This window comes from Leopardus geoffroyi, chromosome A3 (genome assembly GCF_018350155.1).
Source record: "Leopardus geoffroyi isolate Oge1 chromosome A3, O.geoffroyi_Oge1_pat1.0, whole genome shotgun sequence".
NCBI classification, from domain to species: domain Eukaryota; kingdom Metazoa; phylum Chordata; class Mammalia; order Carnivora; family Felidae; genus Leopardus; species Leopardus geoffroyi.
In genome coordinates this window covers 82,698,721-82,718,625 of record NC_059336.1, presented here as the reverse complement: position 1 = coordinate 82,718,625, position 19,905 = coordinate 82,698,721, and the positions used below count along the sequence as shown (strand labels likewise).

General features: G+C 38.2%; 1 protein-coding gene across 1 annotated transcript in view; it reads left to right on the top strand.

Annotated features, from left to right (window-relative positions):
* The first annotated feature begins 588 nt into the window (after positions 1-588).
* The window catches only part of RAB1A (RAB1A, member RAS oncogene family), a 31,267-nt gene continuing 11,950 nt past the window's right edge, over positions 589-19,905 (top strand). Inside the window, exons 1-2 of the mRNA XM_045446256.1 lie at positions 589-1,002; positions 19,386-19,458. Coding sequence (XP_045302212.1) covers positions 980-1,002; positions 19,386-19,458 — 96 coding nt within the window. The 5' untranslated portion in view covers positions 589-979. The remainder of the gene's footprint in view (positions 1,003-19,385; positions 19,459-19,905) is intronic.

The following is a 19,905-nucleotide window of genomic DNA, read 5'->3' as shown; positions in this document are numbered from 1 at the left end:
AAAGAAAATAGTGTCTGCAACCAACACTAGACGATAAACAGACCCAGTAAGGTTGGGTGAGTGAGGAAGTGAACTGAAAGAACGGCTCCGTGTTCTCCAGAGGCCCGAAGTTGTGAACAGAGGCCCCTCAATTCCTCTTCCGTCCTTAACGCGGACGTCCTGGGATCAACTGGAAAGCTCCAGCCTCAGGCTGGTCAGGCCAGCAAAAGGCGCAAAGGCGGAAGGACCCGCCAGGCGGACCCGCCAGGCAGGTCCTCCAGCCAGCCCGTCCTCGCAGCCTCCGCTCTAAAGCAGTCCCTCTGGTTTCTACCCTTCTCTCCTCACCTTTGGGAGTCCCCAGATCACCCCTCACCCTCATCCTCCAGCCTTGGCCGGCACCGCCCTCTGTCCCTCCCCTCCCCCTCCCCCTTGGGGGGCTGACTCGTCCGGCTGCCACGTCTCACTGATGACATCACCAGGGCCGCTCGGTCTTAGCCAATCCGCTAGGGGGAGTCCGAGCGAAGTCCAAGCCAGCGAGTCAGCGGGGCGGGGACCAGGGAGGGGCAAGAGGGTGGGGAGGTGAGAGAGTGGGGAATGGGCGAGCGACAAGCTCTGAAGTACGCATGCGCCAGAGGCGCGGGGTTTGGCGGGAAGTTGAGTCCTGGTTGACACACTGCACCGTCCGTCTCCAGCTCCCGCTGTGGGTTCGAACTCTCTTTCCCGGCGTGCCACGCGGTGCGGCCGCCCTTTGGGCTGTGTAAAGACCCCTCGGTCTAAGGCTTTCCTATTTCCTGGTTCGCCAGCGGCCATTTTGGGTGGAAGCGATAGCTGAGTGGCGGCTGCTGCTGATTGTGTTCTTAGGGGACGGAGTGGGGGAAGACGTTTGCTCTCCCGGAACAGCCTATCTCATTCCTTTCCCTCGATTACCCGTGGCGCGGAGAGTCAGGGCGGCGGCTGCAGCAGCAAGGGCGGCGGTGGCGGCGGCGGCAGCTGCAGTGACATGTCCAGCATGAATCCCGAATAGTGAGTGCAGGAGAGCACCGGTCGGCTGGGTCCGTGGGCCTGCTTGGAAAAGCTTAAGAGGGGCGAAGAGGGCTGAGGCGGGAGTGAGGGCCTCGGCCAGGGTGAGGTGAGGGTGGTAAGGCAGGAGATGCTGGTGGCCCGGAGTCGGGCCCCATTGTCTGACGAAGAGGGGTGGCCGGGGGGAGGGGTCGGGTCGGAGGGGTGAGCCGCCCGGGCCTGGACCGGGTCTGGTTGGAAGCCCTCAGTGCCGGGCCGGTGCAGAGGAATAGTCTGTTGAGGGGGTTGGGGAGTTTGGGAGTCGGTGGTGGGGCGGCGGGAAGGGGTAGTTTCTCGTAGAGGCAGTGACTTTTGAAGGAAGACTTATTTTTAAGGGGGGAGAGGATAGACTGGGAGAGCTGTCCTAGAGGGCACTGTCAGACCCTGCGCCCGCACTCTGCGGAGCTGTCAGAATCGTCAGGGTGGAAACCTGCTTTACTTGTAAATCTTGAGCTTGTTGGCTCTTTCTTTCACTCTCCCGGCCAGGCTGCAGGTTAATATGGATGCTTTTCCCACTGCGTGGGATTGAGGGGAATGAGTAGATGGTGAGAAGAGATTTTATTTTACATTTTTAGTTTTTTTTTTTTTTTTTTTAACTTATTCCCTGGGGTTCTTCAAGAACTCACGGGGCCCATTGCCTTTTTTTTTTTTTTTTTTTTTTTTTTTTTGTTTAGAGGACACTGAAGTCATTTTGTCTTGTGTAGGTCGAGACAAGAAAAACAACTAAGACTAGGAACATTTTTCTGATGTTATCAAACTAAAGGAAGACTGCTGTCAAGTTGAAAGAGAAACGAATGGGCTCTATGATCTGTAGGTTTTGGATTACCTTCTTGAATGCTCGAAGATAGGGAATGAGGTTCCATGACGTGTCATGAAAAGTTAATGCATTTCTTTTTCTTACTCAAGAAGTCACCACAGCATATGTGACACACCTGGCACCTTTCCTGGGAACTGGTGTTCACTTTTCTTGGGAAGACTTCTTTGGGCTCTCTTTAATGACCCTTAAAAAAAAAAGTCCTCCTTCAGCTTACATATATAAATTAATGAATGGAGGAGATTTAATTGGTGTTCTTCAGCATCAGAAGGCTTTGGGGTAGAGAGGGAATTTTTTTTTTTTTTTTAAGCAAAAGTTAGTATTTTAAAAGTTGACTTTATTTGCTTCTTTGGTCAGTTAGTACTAAACAGTTCCCCTAAAAGGTCTACCCATCAGTTTAGCTGACTGTCATGTGTGTGTCACATGGTTCTTGCAAAATGCATTCTGACTTCAAGTTTTGTAATACGGTGGTTTGATGCTGAAATGTCCCCTTTTGCACTAAACAGAAGCCATTCTATTTCATTAAAATTTTATATACTTTAAGAAATTGAGAATCGTGTTCCCATAGTGCCATGTTTGCTATGTTGGCAGTTTTTAATTTCTTTATCAGACTCCTAGGACAAAGTTGGTTTTGCACAATTAGGGAGAGTTGAACTTGAGGATCCTAATTTGGTGGTTTTCCTGGCAACAATAAAGTGCATGGATTTGTCACTTTATGGAGACTTGTAAACCTTGTCCATTAGGGGAGTTCCTTCTATTTGCTGAATATATTTAGTACTATAAATAGATTTTGAAGATTAGTTTAACAGAACCATGACAAATTATTTGGCCTCTGAATTTGTTTCTCCTTCTATAAAATAGGATAGCAGTCAGTATTCCTATCAGGGTAGATGTGAAATTCAAGTGTATGCAAAAGAAGAGCACTCCAGGTGGTGTGTGTCATGTCATTATCATGTGTGACATTCTAGTAGTGCTAGGATTTAGGAATATAATGCTTACCCTTAAGGAGTTTATAATGGGATATAGAAAATAGTTTGGTAAATGCCAGTAGAGTTCATTCCAGATGTGCAGCGTGGATAGGAACAACAAGAGTTCACAGGAGGGTGGAGGGTTGTGGTTGGGCAGTTGGGTTCAGGAAGAATTTATAGAAAAGAGGCTTGTGAGAGAATTATTAGCAGTAGATTTAGAGAAGCTCTAGGGAGTGGGGAGGATTTTTCAAGGGGGAAGAAAGGAAAATGGTTAATAAATGGCAATGATAGCAATTCTTAAGTAAGTGCCAAACCATCCGTTAATGATCTCAACAGGATCAAACCCAGAAGTCATGTTTATACTTTTTCTGCTATCGAGTATGCCCGTAACTGGCCAATTATACTTCTAGTCTAGACTGTGTCTAATAAAATAGGAGTTGGGAAAACCTTTGAAGAGCATTAGTGAAAATTACTTGGAGAGGAGGTGATGGGTATTTTATTAGGGAAGGTCACAAGGGCAAGCAGCAAGTAGATTTTTAACAATGTGACTTGCATTTTTTCTTTTTGTCTTTAATGAAGTTAACCATCATAAAAGTAGTTAGTGAAAAATCGGAAAATAGAGAAAAGAACAAAAATTCTTATAAGTCTATTTAGTACCTGTTCTAAACTTTAAAATCTTTTATTTTTTCTTAAAACTTTTAATGGGTGAGTGCTTTCACAATTCTATGGTGTCTTAACAGCTTATACTTATAGCTGTATATGTTAGGTATAATATACGTTACAATACGTGTGTATTTTGGCATACACATATGTTGATGTGAAAGGGTAGAACACTAGATGTTTAAAAGTGCTCTCTAGGGGCGCCTGGGTGGCTCAGTTGGTTAAGCGGCCGACTTCGGCTCAGGTCATGATCTCGCAATTTGTGAGTTCGAGCCCCGCGTCGGGCTCTGTGCTGACAGCTCGGAGCCTGGAGCCTGTTTCGGATTCTGTGTCTCCCTCTCTCTGGCCCTCCCCCGTTCATGCTCTGTCTCTCTCTGTCTCAAAAATAAATAAACGTTAAAAAAAAAAAAAAAGTAAAAGTGCTCTCTAAATATTCCTTGTTTTTGGTTTATCATCTAATTTATCTTATTCCTTTTAGAAACTTTTAAAATCTGCTTCATGGGTGCCACTGAATTTGGTAAAATGAAAATGGGTTCTTGATAAAAGAAAAAATTTGGTTCTCTCAGAAGGAACAGGGTTTTTTTAGATTATTGATCGACATATAAGATTGCCTGTTGGTAGCTTTTTTATTGAATGCTTTTACTTTATGATCTTTTAGTTGTAAACTTGGTTTTGGAGGAGGAGAATGAGAAATATAGCAGCCAAAGATTAAATTTTAAGCTGTCCCTTTGACTACTTTCTACATTATTTGGCTAATATGGGACAAATGACAACCCTGGGTTATCTTTATGGCAGAAATTAAGGGTAATGACTGATTTGTGAATTTCAAGTACAAACAAAAAGAAAAAGCAACTGGAAATGGAATCTGAATAGTGGGAAAAGTAGGTGAAAAGATCAAATCCTTCTTTTTTCTGGAGATCTGAAGATTTTTTGAGCTAGGTGGTGAAGCAGGCAGTGATTATTTCAGCACACTGGTTAAGAAATACTTAGCATTATTGTCATACCAGAAACATTTTTTTCTAATCCATAAGCTTTTGGTGGATTTTTTAGTGTCAAGAAAACCATTTTGGCTACTTCATCTGTAAGGAGTGTGTTAAAAATAAAGTGTGAGTACTTATCATGGATATACCAATTAACTACAATAGGAAGGACTATAGTAGTCTTCTTGGATCACCTGTAGTTCTTTAATGTAGAAAAATTTTATAGTGGGGACCCTGGGTGGCTCAGTCGGTTAAGCATCCGACTTCGGCTCAGGTCACAATCTCATGGTCCGTGAGTTCGAGCCCGGCGTCGGGCTCTGTGCTGACAGCTCAGAGCCTGGAGCCTGCTTCGGATTCTGTGTCTCCCTCTCTCTCTCTGCTCCTCCCCCATTCATGCTCTGTCTCTCTCTGTCTCAAAAATAAATAAACATTTTAAAAAAAAGTTTTATAGTAAATGCCTTGTTTATGTTTTAACACGGCTTCCGAATGATGTTTGAGATCATGGCTCAGGATTTAATCAGTCTTTCAAATTTTGCTCTTCTAACAGGAGACTAATAATAGTAGACTTAATGAACCTTTGCCTTTTTCTTTCTTTCTTTTTTTTTTCTGCCTGCACTTTTAACATAAGAGTTTGAAAGTAAAAGCAACTTAATATGTTTTGTTACCTGACAATAATAAGTATGTCATAATTGGCTTTCATACACTTTTTTTTTTAGAACTTTTTTTATTAGAAAAGAAATCAACTAAAGTAAGTTGCCTTTTTTTGGTTGTCTTGATGAGTTTTGGGTGGTGTTGATAATGGTTTGAAAAATTCAGAAAAGTTTAAAGAAGAAAAATAACCAGTATTCTCACCATCCAGAATATACTTTCTTAATTTCTTGTAGAGAATCAGCATGTGTGATTTTTTTGGGAGTGTGTTTCCGGCAGCTATGTAGAATCTACAGCATGAATCTTGAGTTTTGTGTGAATATATGATCTTGTCAGGTCATTTGAAGAGAACTGAAATTTGGCATTTAATATTTTTTCATCATTAAGTTAAAATGAGAATTTTTGACAGTTTCTTACATATTCCAAATAAAAATTTTTTAAAAATATTAAAAGATGAAAGAGCTTCAGAATCCAGTGTTCTCTTGAAAACTCTTTAGTTGACTTTTAAAGAGAATTTTGCTTTCTGAGTAATTTTGTTTCTTGGATATTTCAGCCTTTTTTATTCTGAAAGCAGTCTTAGTAATTCATCTATGTGCTACCATTTTGTTATATTCACATCCTCCTAGCAATCCTTTGTGTGCATGTATTTCTTCCCTTGGCAACTTTTGACTATACGTTTAGGATAGTTTTACTATTTGCCATTGTAGTAAAGTTTCATTTTTGATAATTAATAGCTTTTTTTTTTTTTTTTTTTTTTTTTTTTGCTAATGTTATCTATTCATGTCTCTTTCTAATGTATGAAAATATTTAAGGTCAAGTAAAATGCTTTTTAAGGTTTTTGAGATTTAAGGTTTGCTAAAAAATACTTTGAGTGTTTTAAGATGAAAATAAACTAAAAATGGATATAGAATGCCAATGCATGAGGTATTTTAGATATGTAGCTTATCAGCTTTTTACCACTGAGCTCAACTTTGGAGTTTCAGTAAAAGAGGCAAAATACCTCCCCCCTTCCCCCGCCAAGGAGAGAGGCATGGTCAGACTACTTCTCTCTTTTCCTGTAGAAGGTGGAGCTGAGATTGCTTTTTTGATGTCTAGAATAGTATTTAGGGAAGAACACCTAGGTCTTGGCTTTTCTTTCAAACTGCTCTGTGTTTCAGATAATAAATAAAAGGGTAATGTGGGGTGATATTTGGAAAAAAATAATAGTCCTGAGGAGTGAGAGAACAAGTGTTGGTTTGTTGAGAAATGGGGTACAGAGGAGGAGTAGGAAATGAAGTTTTCCTTCGTAGTTTTGTGACTGGTTGGCTCAGTTGGTAGGAGCACTCTGCTTTATTAAATCCAAGGTTGTGATAGGTTCCGATTAAGTTTACACTGTTCCCTGTTTGTAGATTTCCTAATTCTGACAGGTGGTGTTCATGTAAACGCCTTTGTTTATAAGGGGGACCATTCTTTGGAAACATCATTTTTTTTTTAACAGAAGCTACTATTTAACGAGTGCTTATTATGTGCCAGCCACCTGGCTTCAGGGGCATTTTTTTTGCAGTCTGTGCTTCAAACTAGTGAGCAATTACATAAATTATGTAATTGAAGTTTTCTATGAACAGTGATAGATTCAACTTGTCTGAATATATTTCCTTTGAATAACAATAGTACTTAAATGGAATTATTCTTTGTTTTTTTCACTCTGCCTATAGATATTTTCCAATAACTTGATTTAGGGCAGTTATTCTTTTTTTGTTATATATTGTTATATATATTGTTAACATATATTGTTATATTAGTTTCAGGTGTACAATTACACCTGCAACAGTTCAGCACTTCCATACATCACCTGGTGCTCATCATCACAAATTCACTCCTTAATCCCCATGCTTATTTAAGCCACGCTCCATCACCCTCCTCTCTGGTAACCATCAGTTCTCTATAACTGAGAGCCTGTTTCTTGAGTTGTTTCTCATTTTTTTTTCCCTTTTGTTTTGTTTCTTACATTTCAAATATGAGTGAAGTAAGGTATTTGTCTTTCTCTGACTTACTTCCCTTAGCGTCATATGCTTTAGCTCCATCCATGTTGTTGCAAATGGGAAGATTTCATTATTTTTTATGTCTGAATAATATTCCATTCTGTATATACTCACACACACCCCACATCTTTTTTGTCCATGGATCAATCGATGGACACTTGGGCTGCTTTCATATCTTGGTTCTGGTAAATAGTGTTGCTATAAACATAGGTGTACATGTATCCCTTTGAATTAGTGTTCTTGTATTCTTTGGGTAAATATAAAGCAGTTTTTCTTAACCCATTTATTATGGTCATGTACTCCTAGGAGCATTTGATGAAATCTGTGGACATGCTCCCTTTGTGCATACATACTTACAACATTTTGCATAAAAGTGCATGCTGCTTATACTCAGTTTAATTTAAAGTCTGGTATTGAGCTAATTAGCTTTAAAATGTGAGATTTATTTGGGTATGCTTTATTTTCGTGAACTATTCTGTGCTTTCCTTCTTTTTTTTTTTTAAAATGCTACCTTTCTGTTTCTCATTGAATTACTAATATATGAGTTGTTTCCAAGAGCCTTGAAACAGGCACATGAAGTTCAAAGAACATTAGTGTTTGCATTAAGAACAATAGATCATTTCTGTAGTATCTTTACTACCTCAGTAAAGGATATAGTTAGGATAATGCCTAGCCAAGTGTGATATAGTCTTAAGTGTTTGATGAAACCTATACAGATAGTCGAATAGCTAGGTTTATAAAAGGACATTTGAAGCAACTTTGTGAAATAACACTGGATAATCATTTAGTGCTTTATTTGTAGATTGGTGGCTAGCACCTGTCTTCATAAAGACCAATTGGATTCATCACTTACTAAAGCTAATGAAGTCGGAACTGTAAAATTTACCATGCTTTTTTGAGCCAAGCTGACTTATTTTCTACCAACACAAATGTTCTAAGTTAATTTAAGCAGTGAATCACACTTTACTTTGTATTTGGTCAGGTCCTGTGTACTAGTTCATAATTGTTTGACTCATTCTGATAGGTTTTATATATATGACTTAACTTAAGGTTTTTATCATCTGAGTATGTAAAATACATCATTGAAGGAATATGGTGTGATAAAAAAACAGCATTTGGAGTTACAAACCCTAGGTTTAAGTTCAGATTGACACTTACCTCTGCAAGTCATTTATGCGCTTTTAGCCTGTTTCTTTCTCTATAAAATGTGATTAGTACCACCTCAGTTCTGAGTCTCAAGAGTAAACTGTACAGTGCTATAGAGATGTTATTTGACATGTATATTCTAATAAGGGATATTAGACTATAAATGGCCAGTGGTTTCAGTTTTAAAGCTTTTCTCACACATGATTACTCATCACTCAATTAGTCTGTTTTTGTCTACTTTAACAATTTTCTTAATACACATTTAAAAAAAATTTTCTAGTAAATGCATACCTATGTGTGTGTGTATATGCATGCACACACACACAGGGGTAATTTCAACCTTACAAGAAAGCTTGGTAAAGAAAACAGCCAGCCCTTTCTCTGTCATTAGTTAGAATATGCTAGGAGTTGGGGCAGGGGATGGCGGGGGGGGGGGGGGGGGGGGGGGGGAGAGTTTTTTTTGATTGTGAAAGATGGACTCTGCTCGCAGGTGCATACCAATTTGTTAAGAAGATGACTCATGGGGCACCTGGGTGGCTCAGTAGGTTAAGCATCGGTTAAGTGTCCCGGTCTTGATCTCGGCTCTGGTCATGATCTCTTCGTGGGATGGAGGCCGTGTGTCAGGCTCTGTGCTGGTGGCATGGAGCCTCCTTGGGATTCTCTCTCTCTTCCCCTCCCCAATCCATGCTTTTCACTTTCGCAAAATAAATAAGTTAACTTTAAAAAAAAAAATGGCTCATGCTCAAACAAGTATAATTGGTATCACAGTATTATCACAGATTAAATCTTGTGATACTTTTAAAAAATAGAATGGCAGAATAGGTGATGCAGAAGATTTAGAGAAAGGGCCTATGATTTCTATCATTAACAGGAAGTTTTACTTATGTTTTATTTAGCTGGAGAGTAACAGAGTACTGAGGAGGACTCTCCAGAACCCTTGATGCTAGTCTTGGGATATAGTCAAGAGCTAACAATCTGAGTTGTCATCAATAGCCAGAAATTTTATTTATGTACATTCTTTCCTTCAGTCCTGTGAAGAAATAGTGTCCTAGGTTTACAGATGTGGAAACAGGCAGAGAAGAGTTTAATGGCTTGCCTAAGGGCATTCAGTAAGCAGCAGAATTGGAATTTTAACTCAAGGGTCTGTGATTTCACAGTCCTAGTATGCGGTTTCCAACTTACTGTGTGTGGTTAACTCTAGAAATTTAAAATTTGAGCCAGTTAATTAGGCGACTAACATTTTTGTGGTCAGTGTCTTTTAAAATTTATGATTAGAGAGGTCTTTTTAAAAATGTTAAAGGTTTGTGAAATACATGTTACGAGGTACATATTATGGTCTTTGACTTTCTCTTTCACATCTTGGGTTGGTATTTAAAGCTTCCTTAGGCTTGAAGTCAATTATTGTATCCATTCTCAGTTTTTCTACCCTCATGACTATTCTTGAATATTTATACTTGGGGCCTTGGAAGTCATGGATGTGTTTCTGTGAGTAAAGCAAGTGAGGCAGAGAACTGCCTTTCTTTTGCTGGAGAGGGCACCCTTGCTGCAGACCATGTTACTATGTTGTGTGTGCTAGGCTTTGGGAGTTGTGACTGGTGTGATCATAGTACTTATAACTGTTAGTTGGTAATTTTTAAACCTTTATTTTAGATTATACTAGTAAATTCCTGTGGTATTTTGTCACCATCATCTGAACAGAGGCTTTGGATAAATAGCTTTAAAGTTTTTGTCAAAGCTCTTAAAGGTTTTTGTCAGCTTACCTAGCGGTTTGGAGGGAGGAAGGAAAAATAATAATAATTGCCACTTATTGTGCTTCTGTAATGTGCCAGATACTGTGCTACAGGTTTTAGAGGCATTTTTTTCTAAATCTAAGAAACCTAAGGTAGAAGGTGGAGCTTGAATTCAAATACAGGTCGTTCCAGCTCTAAAACCCATGCAGGCCTTGAAAGGTAAAAGAAGTAGAGGATATTTACATCTCCTCCCTGGCATATCTTTCAGCAAATACTGGTTACATAGGTTGTAAGACCAATCTACTTTTTTTGTCCTCTTGTATGACTTGCCGCTTTGTTTAGAGCTACCAAAGTTTCCTTCATTTTCAGAATTCCAACTTTGAATTTTTGGAACACTTCTAAACTGAGCTGAAATGGAACCTGGAAAATTAATTTATTGTCTCTAAATATCAAAGAAAAATGTGTACTTTTATGAATAGCTTATGGGGACAATTTTTAAAAAATTGCTTGGCTATTTTGTTAAATTTGGAAGAAAGACTGTTGTACTCTGAGATACTTTGATGATTACTTTGACAGTGCTTTTGTCCATAGCTGAAAATTTATTTTTTATTGTTTTTAAGTTTGTTTGTTTGTTTATTTATTGAGAGAGAGAGAGAGAGAAAGAAAGAGTCCTAAGCAGACAACACGCTGTCAGTGCAGAACCCAGTGCAGGGCTTGAATTCCCAGACTATGAGATCATGATCCAGCTGAAAACAAGAGTCGGACCCTGGTGCTCCTGTTTTGTTTTTTATGTAGTTTAGTCTTCAAAGTAATATGTGCTTTATAAAATTCAAACAATGGAAATATGTGAAGGAACTAAAAGTTTTTACCTCTTTTCTCCAGCCTGATGGTCAATTTTGAATTGTTTTCCGTGGAGCATACTTAAAATGAGTGAAGGGGAGCACCTGGGTGGTTCAGTTTGTTCATCGTCCGACTTCGGCTCAGGTCATGATCTCACAGTTCTTGGGTTCTAGTCCCACATGGAGCTCTCTGCTGTCAGCACAGAGCCTGCTTCAGATTCTGTCCTCCCCCTTCCCTGCTCAAGTGTGCGTGTGCGCGCGCTCTCTCTCTCTCTCTCTCTCTCTCTCAAAAATAAAACATTAAAAAAAAAAAAAAGTGAAGAAGAAAAGTTAATGTCAGATGCAGTTAACTGCAGCCCAAGTTTTTATTAATCATTCCATACCCTAGAGTCTAATAGAACAGTGTATAGTTTAATAGTGAATTAAAATTTGGCCACTGTGTCATAATATCATAGTCATAATTTTGTTTTAAATTTTTTATGTGAGCTTAGGATATTTTCAAGTATGACATTTATAAAAAAGGTAGAATAACATTCCTGTCATGCAAGGGAATTTGCTCTGGATGAAAAACACATTTACTTTCCACTTAACTTTTAAAAATAGTAGGCCTTTTCTAAGATATAGGTGACATGAAGTTTGTATTTTGGGAGTACTATGTGGATAAAACCGACTTTATATTATAGCCAATTGTTTTGCTTTTGTCTTTTCTTCCTTGGGTGGAATATTGAAAGTTGTGTTAATGTCAGTCAGCTTTCTCTTACATATGACCTATGTTTGGTAATCTAAATTTTATTTCATAAAAGAAAAATGTTTATTCTTATTTAATCCAAAAAATTGACTTCATATACTTGTGGCTATATTGGGAATGTGCCAGTGCTATCTTGACTCTGCTCTACCTATTTAGAAATCATTTATGTTATGGTAGTAATGCTGGATGAACTTGCAGAGGTGTTAAGTCTTTGGAAAAAACCTCTGGTTAAAACTTTTCTTCCTCTCAAATAATTTGTTTTTTGTTATAAGAGTAATATGTATTTATTGCAGACTGTGAAAAAAGTAAAGAAGGTATCAGTTGTAATCCTAAAATTTAGAAGTGTCCATTTTCTCCCAAATCTTTTATGTATGTGAACATTTTTTAAACACAAAAGTGGGAAATGAATTATACTAAACAAAATGTAATCTTTTCACAAGTGTTTCACATAAACAGTCTCTACAGGTTTTAGAATTCCCAGTAGCATTTTATTTTATTTTATTTTATTTTTATTATTAATGTTTATTTATTTTTGAGAGACAGAGCATGAGTGGGGGTGGGGCAGAGAGAGAGGGAGACACTGAAACTGAAGCAGGCTCCAGGCTTTGAGCTGTCAGCACAGAGCCTGACTCAGGACTGGAACTTGGGAATGGCAAGATCATGACATAAGCTTAACCAGCTGAGCCACCCAGGCGCCCCTCCCAGTGGCATTTTAGATTCAGACATAAGTGGATTCATCCCTTACTACGTATTTTATGTACAGTGTGGTAACTTCATGAGAAGGAAACCACTTTACCTAAGTAGAATTTTGAACCAGAGTTTGTTTTTGTAACTTGTTTAAAGTATAATCATGTTCTCACAGTAGGGACTTTTTTAAAAATACAGAAAATTATCTGTTAGTGCTTGCATGCAAAAATGGCAGAGGTATCAAGATTGTATTCAGATCATAAATAATGGAAATAGAGAATTTCCAATATTGCTGAAGTAGACCATGAATTGACTTACAGGAGATAGTGAAAGAATTTTTTTTTTCAATCGCCGTTATCTTTGATGCCCCACCACCCATTTGTTAAAGGCTGTTTATTTCCCTGTATCTGTCTCTTTCTATCCAGCCTTAATCTGTCAGTCTACCTTAACTGTCTTTGCTTTCTCACTGAATTATCTCCTGTTTAAATTAAAATGTAATCTTTGCTCATGTTAATGTAAGTTCAAGCAGTTCAAGAGTTTTCTCTAATACTTGTGCCTCAAAAGCAGCTTTTAAGTCTTTATTTTGTAGATTCCAGCAAGATTTCTGATTTGTTGATTTAACTTGAGAAAACACAAAATATGTCTCTCTTATGTTTAAAAAATAACAGCTAGCTTTTCTTTTTCTTAAAAAAAATTTTTTTTAATGTTTATTTTTGAGAGAGAGAGAGAGACAGAGTGTGACCACAGGAGAAACAGAGAGAGGGGGAGAAACAGAATCTGAAGCAGGCTCCAGGCCCCAAGCTGTCAGCAGAGAGCCTGACACGGGGCTCAAACCCACAAACCAGCCCCACAAACCGTGAGATCATGACCTGAGCTAAAGTTGGATGCATGATCGACTGAGCCACCCAGGTGCCCCAGGAGATAGCTTTTCAAAGAGATTGTTATTCTGTGCCCATTTCACTAATGTCCTCATACTTAGTGTTTTTTCAAGAAATATTTTACTCCTTCCATCTTTGTATTTATCCTGTTTTTATTTTTTTATTATGTTATTTTTTAATGTTTATTTTTGAGAGAGAGAAAGAGAGGGCGCACAGGGGAGGGGCAGAGAGGGGAGACGGAGTATCTGAAGTGGGCTTTGTGCTGACAGCAGAGCCCAGTGTGGGCCTTGAACTCACAAACTGAGATCATAACCTGAGCTGAAGCCGGACGCTTAACCAACCGAGCCATCCAAGCGCCCCTACTTTGTGGTTTTTTAAAAATCTTTTTGTTTTGAAATATATTTATAGAAGAGTTGTAAGAATAGTACAGAGAATTCCTGTATATCCTTCACTTAGCCTCCCCTAATATTAACATCTTGCATACCAAAGTACATTTATCAAAATTAAGAAATTAACATTGCGGGCGCCTGGGTGGCTCAGTCGGTTGAGCTTCTGACTTTGGCTCAGGTCATGATCTCGCGGTCCATGAGTTCGAGCCCCGCGTCGGCCTCTGCTAACAGCTCAGAGCCTGGAGCCAACAGCTCAGAACCTGGAGCCTGCTTTGGATTCTGTGTCTCCCTCTCTCTCTGACCCTCCCCCGTTCATGCTCTGTCTCTCTCTGTCTCAAAAATAAACGTTAAAAAAAATTATTAAAAAAAAAGAAATTAACATTGGTACATTATTAACTAAACTACAGACTTTTATTGTAGTTTCTCCAGTTTTTCTCTTAATGTCCATTTTCTATTATAGAATCCAGTCCAGGATACCATGTTGTATTTACTTGTTATACATGTTAGCCTTCTTCAGTCTGTGTTTTTCTCAGTCTCCTGTTTTTCATGATCTTCACACTTTTGAAGAGTGCTATTAGATATTTTGTAGAATGTCCTTCAATTTTAATTTGTCTGATGTTTTCTCATGATTAAACAGGGGTTATGGACTTTGAGAAGGTACCTTAGAGGCAGAGCACTCTACTCATCACAGTGTATCAGAAGGTACATGAAATCAGCGTGACTTCTTACTGATGGTACTCACCTTAATCAGTTAAGGTGGTGTCTGTCTGGTTCCTCCATTGTGAAGTTACTATATTTCTCTTTCCATACTCTTAGAAAGCAGTCTTTAAGAACGCACACTCAACAGAAGGGAATTAAGTCCATCTTCTAGATGGAGGAGTATTCGAAGAATTTGTGGGCAAAGTTAAAGCCACCACAGTAATAAATATTTGAGGGGACATACTTTGAGGCCATGTATATATCCTGTTTCTACTTAAAGTTTCACCTGCAAATTTTAGAATTCATTGTTGGATTTTGCCTGCAGCAGTTATTACTGTGGTGATCTATTGATGATTTTCTACTTCTCTTATTCCTTCTACATGTATTATTTGGACTCCTATAAGGAAGATTGATCTCCCAGTTATTTATTTAATAATTGATACCAGTATGAACTCATGGTTGTTTATTTTATTCATTGGCCTATAACCCAATACATGGTTTATTTTGTGGTTCAGGTTATTCTTCCTTGGCCAGTGAGAGAACTTTCTGTTGGTTCCTGTGTCCTTTTAACATGCCGTGTCCCCATCCATTTTTTACCCCTAGGATTTTGCCAAAATGTTAATCAAGGATGGCCATAGATCTTCTTTAGTTGTGTCTCACAACAAAAGAGACCTGATTAAAAATGCAAATTTAAAATGTTCTCTGGTCTCTTAGCACATGCTTTGTAAAAGGTACAATGCCAGATTTTTGGATATACAGATGAGTAAGTTAGTTTATCTTCATACTCACAGGTATGTCTGTGAAATGAAGGGAATTAAGGAAATGGATTTTTTTTTTTTTTGAGAGAGAGAGTGAGAGTGAGTGTCTGAGCAGGGGAGGGGCAAAGGGAGAGAGAGAATCTTAAGCAGGGTCCCACGCCCAGTGTGGAGCCAACCAGGAACCAGGGACTTGATCTCAGGACCATGAGGTCATGACCTGAGCTGAAATTAGAAAATCTAATTTAGAAGAATGTGGTGATTTTGTAACTCTATAGATTTCTGAACTAGAATAATCTATTTTTTTGCACTCTGGTCAAAATTATATTGTAAACTGAAAATCCAAATTCTTGGGGAATAAATGAAAACACATTTGCTAAACTGTTCTTGACTCTATACCAGAATTGTCACCTCGTGTTTTCTAATTATAGATTTTTGTGTTTTTGTCAGCATTTTTACTGTGTTCTGTTTTGTAAATTATAGTTAGAGACATATCTTTAAGCAGTCTCGAATCTCTGAATTCTCTTGAACATTTGGTATATTAATAATTTAGAAATAAGCTACTACAGTAGTAGGTAATTTTAAATGTTCCAATGCAAGTAATGTGCTATTGATCGCACTCTCCAGGTATGTGTATTCAGTAAGAGGAAGAAGTTTGTGAGTTTGATTTTGTTTGCCATTCTCCTCCAAGTCTCTTGTCATGTTAGTAAAACTGGAAAAAGTTTTTACTTTTTCCAGTGATTAGCTCATTGCAGAGAAGAGTGCTCAACTGTTCGTATTATTTATAATAGCTGTGAACTGTAAATTATCAGAAACTCATAAATTAACTGTTTTAAAATAACACTGTAAAAGTTAAAAAGAATGTGATAATTGAAAAAGTTGATTTTTAGAAAATTAACTGTTAATTTCTTTTAACCATAATGTAATTTGTAACACACTTAGGAAGCATTCTTGTTTTTTTCCAGCCTTATGTTTATGCTGAAATAGAGAAAGTTGATCTTTAAGGTAATGAACAGTATTCAGGCAACATTTGTGGCCCAGTGCTGTCTTTTATTGTAACAGGGTCCAATACAGCTGATTCAGGGGGTGTTAATTGAGTGTTCACTGGATGCCTGGCACTGTGCTCTGGGAGATTGGTGATTTCAGGGCATTTGTTGTGTCTAAATTTCTGTTAAAAGCTAAGTAAAATAGTATCAGTGGTGTGATTATTCTTGCTAACTGCAATGTAAATTGTTAACATGTACTCATTGCTAATGTTCATCATTCTTAAGAATTTATTTGGGGGGCGCCTGGGTGGCGCAGTCGGTTGGGCGTCCGACTTCAGCCAGGTCACGATCTCGCGGTCCGTGAGTTCGAGCCCCGCGTCGGGCTCTGGGCTGATGGCTCAGAGCCTGGAGCCTGTTTCCGATTCTGTGTCTCCCTCTCTCTCTGCCCCTCCCCCGTTCGTGCTCTGTCTCTCTCTGTCCCAAAAATAAATAAACGTTGAAAAAATAAAAAATAAAAAAAAAAAGAATTTATTTGGTCTTTGGCACCTGGGTGGCTCAGTCAGTTAAGCATCCGACTCTTGATTTCAGCTCAGGTCATGATCTTGCAGTTTGTGGTTTTGAGCCCCATGTTGGGCTCTGCATTGGCTGTGCGGAGCCTGCTTGTGATATTCTCTCTCTCTCTCTCTCTCTCTCTCTCTCTCCCCCTCTCTCCCTCTCTCCCTCTCCCTCCCTCTCTCTCCCTCTCCCTCTCTCTCCCTCTCCCTCTGTCCCCTGCTTGTGCACGCATGTGCATGTGCGCATGCTCTGTCTCTCTCTCTCTAAAAATAAATAAACTTAAAAAAATTTTATTTGGTCTAAGCAGGATGTCAGTAGTACTAACGTCAGTTCAGTATTATTTATTAGGGGTAAATTTTACAGTCATTATTCCCTTCCCCTCCTTTTTTCTTTAGGATCTCAAACTGGAAAGGATGTTAATTATTTATTAGTTCATCCTGTGCTTAAATCCCCTTTATGACTTAAGAGCTTCTTGTTTCCTTCTATGATTTTTATTTTGTTGCTGAGTAGGGCACTTTGGATTTTTTTTAATTTTTTTTTTCAGATATAATTAGGGACAATAAGTGTACTATGATAACTTGGTAAAACTAGAAAAACATTTTAGGTAATACATAATCACTGTGTAAACCTAAGTAGCAGTTGATGGATATCTACAGAGATAATCACTTCTGAACGTTTTACATATTGCTTACATTTAAATAATTGTAATCTAAATTTAAATTGTGATATTTGGGTTTTGCTTTAAGTGTATCATTTTTAAAAATTTTATTTTTTAAATTTACATCCATGTTAGCATATAGTGTGACAATGATTTCAGGAGTAGATTTCTTAATGCCCCTTACCCGTTTAGCCCATCCCCCCTCCAACAACCCTTCCAGTAACCATTTGTTCTCCATATTTAAGAGTCTCTTATGTTTTGTCCCCCTCCCTGTTTTTATATTATTTTTGCTTCCCTTCCCTTGTGTTCATCTGTTTTGTTTCTTAAGGTCCTCAAATGAGTGCAGTCATATGATATTTGTCTTTCTTTGACTGACTGATTTCGCTTAGCATAATACCCTCTAGTTCCATCCACGTAGTTGCAAATGGCAAGATTTCATTCTTATTGATTGCCGAGTAATACTCCATTGTGTGTGTATATATATATACATACCACCATACATACACCACTTCTTCTTTATCCATTCATCCATCGATGGACATTTGGGATCTTTCCATACTTTGGCTATTGTTGATAGTGCTGCTATAAACATTGGGGTGTGTGTGCCCCTTCGAAACAGCACTTCTGTATCTTTTGGATAAATACCTGGTAGTGCAATTGCTGGGTCATAGGGTAGTTCTATTTTTAATTTTTTGAGGAACCTCCATACTGTTTTCCAGAGTGGCCGCACCAGTTTGCATTGCCACCAGCAGTGCAGAAGAGATCCTCTTTCTCCACATCCTCACCAACATCTGTTGTTGCCTGAGTTGTTAATGTTAGCCATTCTGACAGGTGTGAGGTGGTAACTCATTGTGTTTTTGATTTGTATTTCCCTGATGATGAGTGATGTTGAGCAGTTTTTCATGTGTCAGTTGGCCATCTGGATGTCTTTGGAGAAATGTCTATTCATGTCTCTTGCCCATTTCTTCACTGGATTATTTGCTTTTTGGGTGTTGAATTTGAGAAGTTCTTTATAGATTTTGGATACTGACCCTTTATCTGATACGTCATTTGCAAATATCTTCCCATTCTGTCGGTTGCCTTTTAGTTTTGCTGATTGTTTCCTTCGCTGTGCAGAAGGTTTTATTTTGATGAGATCCCAATAGTTCATTTTTGCTTTTGTTTCCCTTTGTAAGTATCATCTTTTAAAATCACAAAGGACAAAACTGAAAATTATGAATAGATTTTCTTTAAAAAAATCTACAAGTTCTGGATTTTTTTTTTTTTTTTTGGAAATTCTTAAAAGAACACAGAAGTAGTCCGAGTTAGAAAGGAGGTATGAGGGACTGGGCAGTATGGAGGCCATCTGGTCCAGGAAGGAATCCTGCTCCGTGAAGGAATCCCTGGGGCTGGTTTTTTAGTTAGTCCTGGCAGTTTCATGTACATAAATAGAACCTAGCTTTCAGCATTTTCTGAAGAATGCTTTAAATATCAAACTTAGAATGTTGGTAAAGTGTGTTGACATAAGCAGCGTTTGATTTTACCAATCTTGTCAAAAATATTTTTATTTTTTTTAAAGTTTATTTATTTATTTTGAGAGAGAACAGGGGAGGGGCAGAGAGATGGAGAGGGAGACTCCCAAGCACTGATAGTGCAGAGCCTGAAGTGGGGCTCGAACTCAGAAACCATGAGATCATAGCCTGAGCCAAAACCAGGAGTCAGATGCCTAACCAGTTGAGCCACCCAGGTGTCTCTAGTCTAAAATATTTTTAATACAGGTTTCAGAAGTTAAATGATTTTTTTTTTTTTTTTAAGGGTAGAATTCCAGGTGGATGTTAGGAAAGGAACATAAAAGCCCCTTCGTTGGAGGATTGCTATGAAATAATGATCTGATCTTGGAATTTGAAGGAGAGATTTATGTTTCATAAATAAAGGAAATTATATTTCCTTTCATTCTTTCCTTGGAAGTAGAAGTTCACTGATAGAGATCACGGGTGGCATTGCCTGTCTTACTTTTATAGAATTGTGTCCTATTCAGTGATTCATGAAAAGGGCTTTTGCTTTTGGTTGCAGTTTTGGCTTCTGAAGCCATTCACGGGCTTTTCAGGAGTCCTCAAGTGAGCTATTATTGGCTTATATTTTGGTTGTAGAGCCTACAGTGCGGTATGCATTTTATTAATGTGATTTTCTTTTTTTTTTTTTTGCAGTGATTATTTATTCAAGTTACTTCTGATTGGCGACTCTGGGGTTGGAAAGTCTTGCCTCCTCCTTAGGTTTGCAGTAAGTTGAAATTGAAATGCCTTTAAAGAAGTTTATGCTGTGTTTTCTAGGTAGTCAAAGGATTAAACAATTTTATTCAGAATAAAGTAGTTCTTCCAGAATTTATATATTTGAAAGTCTCCAAGTATACATTCCCAGTGATATGTTGGACTCTTAAGCTCTTGATTTTAAAAGAAATTCAGCAAAATGTGATTATATAAAGTTAGAATGTCTAACGCTCTTGGTAGAGTTCAAATAGTTGGCTTGTGTTTAAGTGACTTGATGAAAAATGAATCTTCAAGTAAAATTTTAGTAGGATAAAAGAAAGAGCAGGGCCTGGTACACTTTTTTTTTTTTTTTTTTTCTTTTTTTTTTTGACAATGGCATAGTCTGTATGCTACACTTCACAAACAGATATGTAACTTTGAACCTACTGAATAGAATCCACAGTCTTCCATAATCTTTATC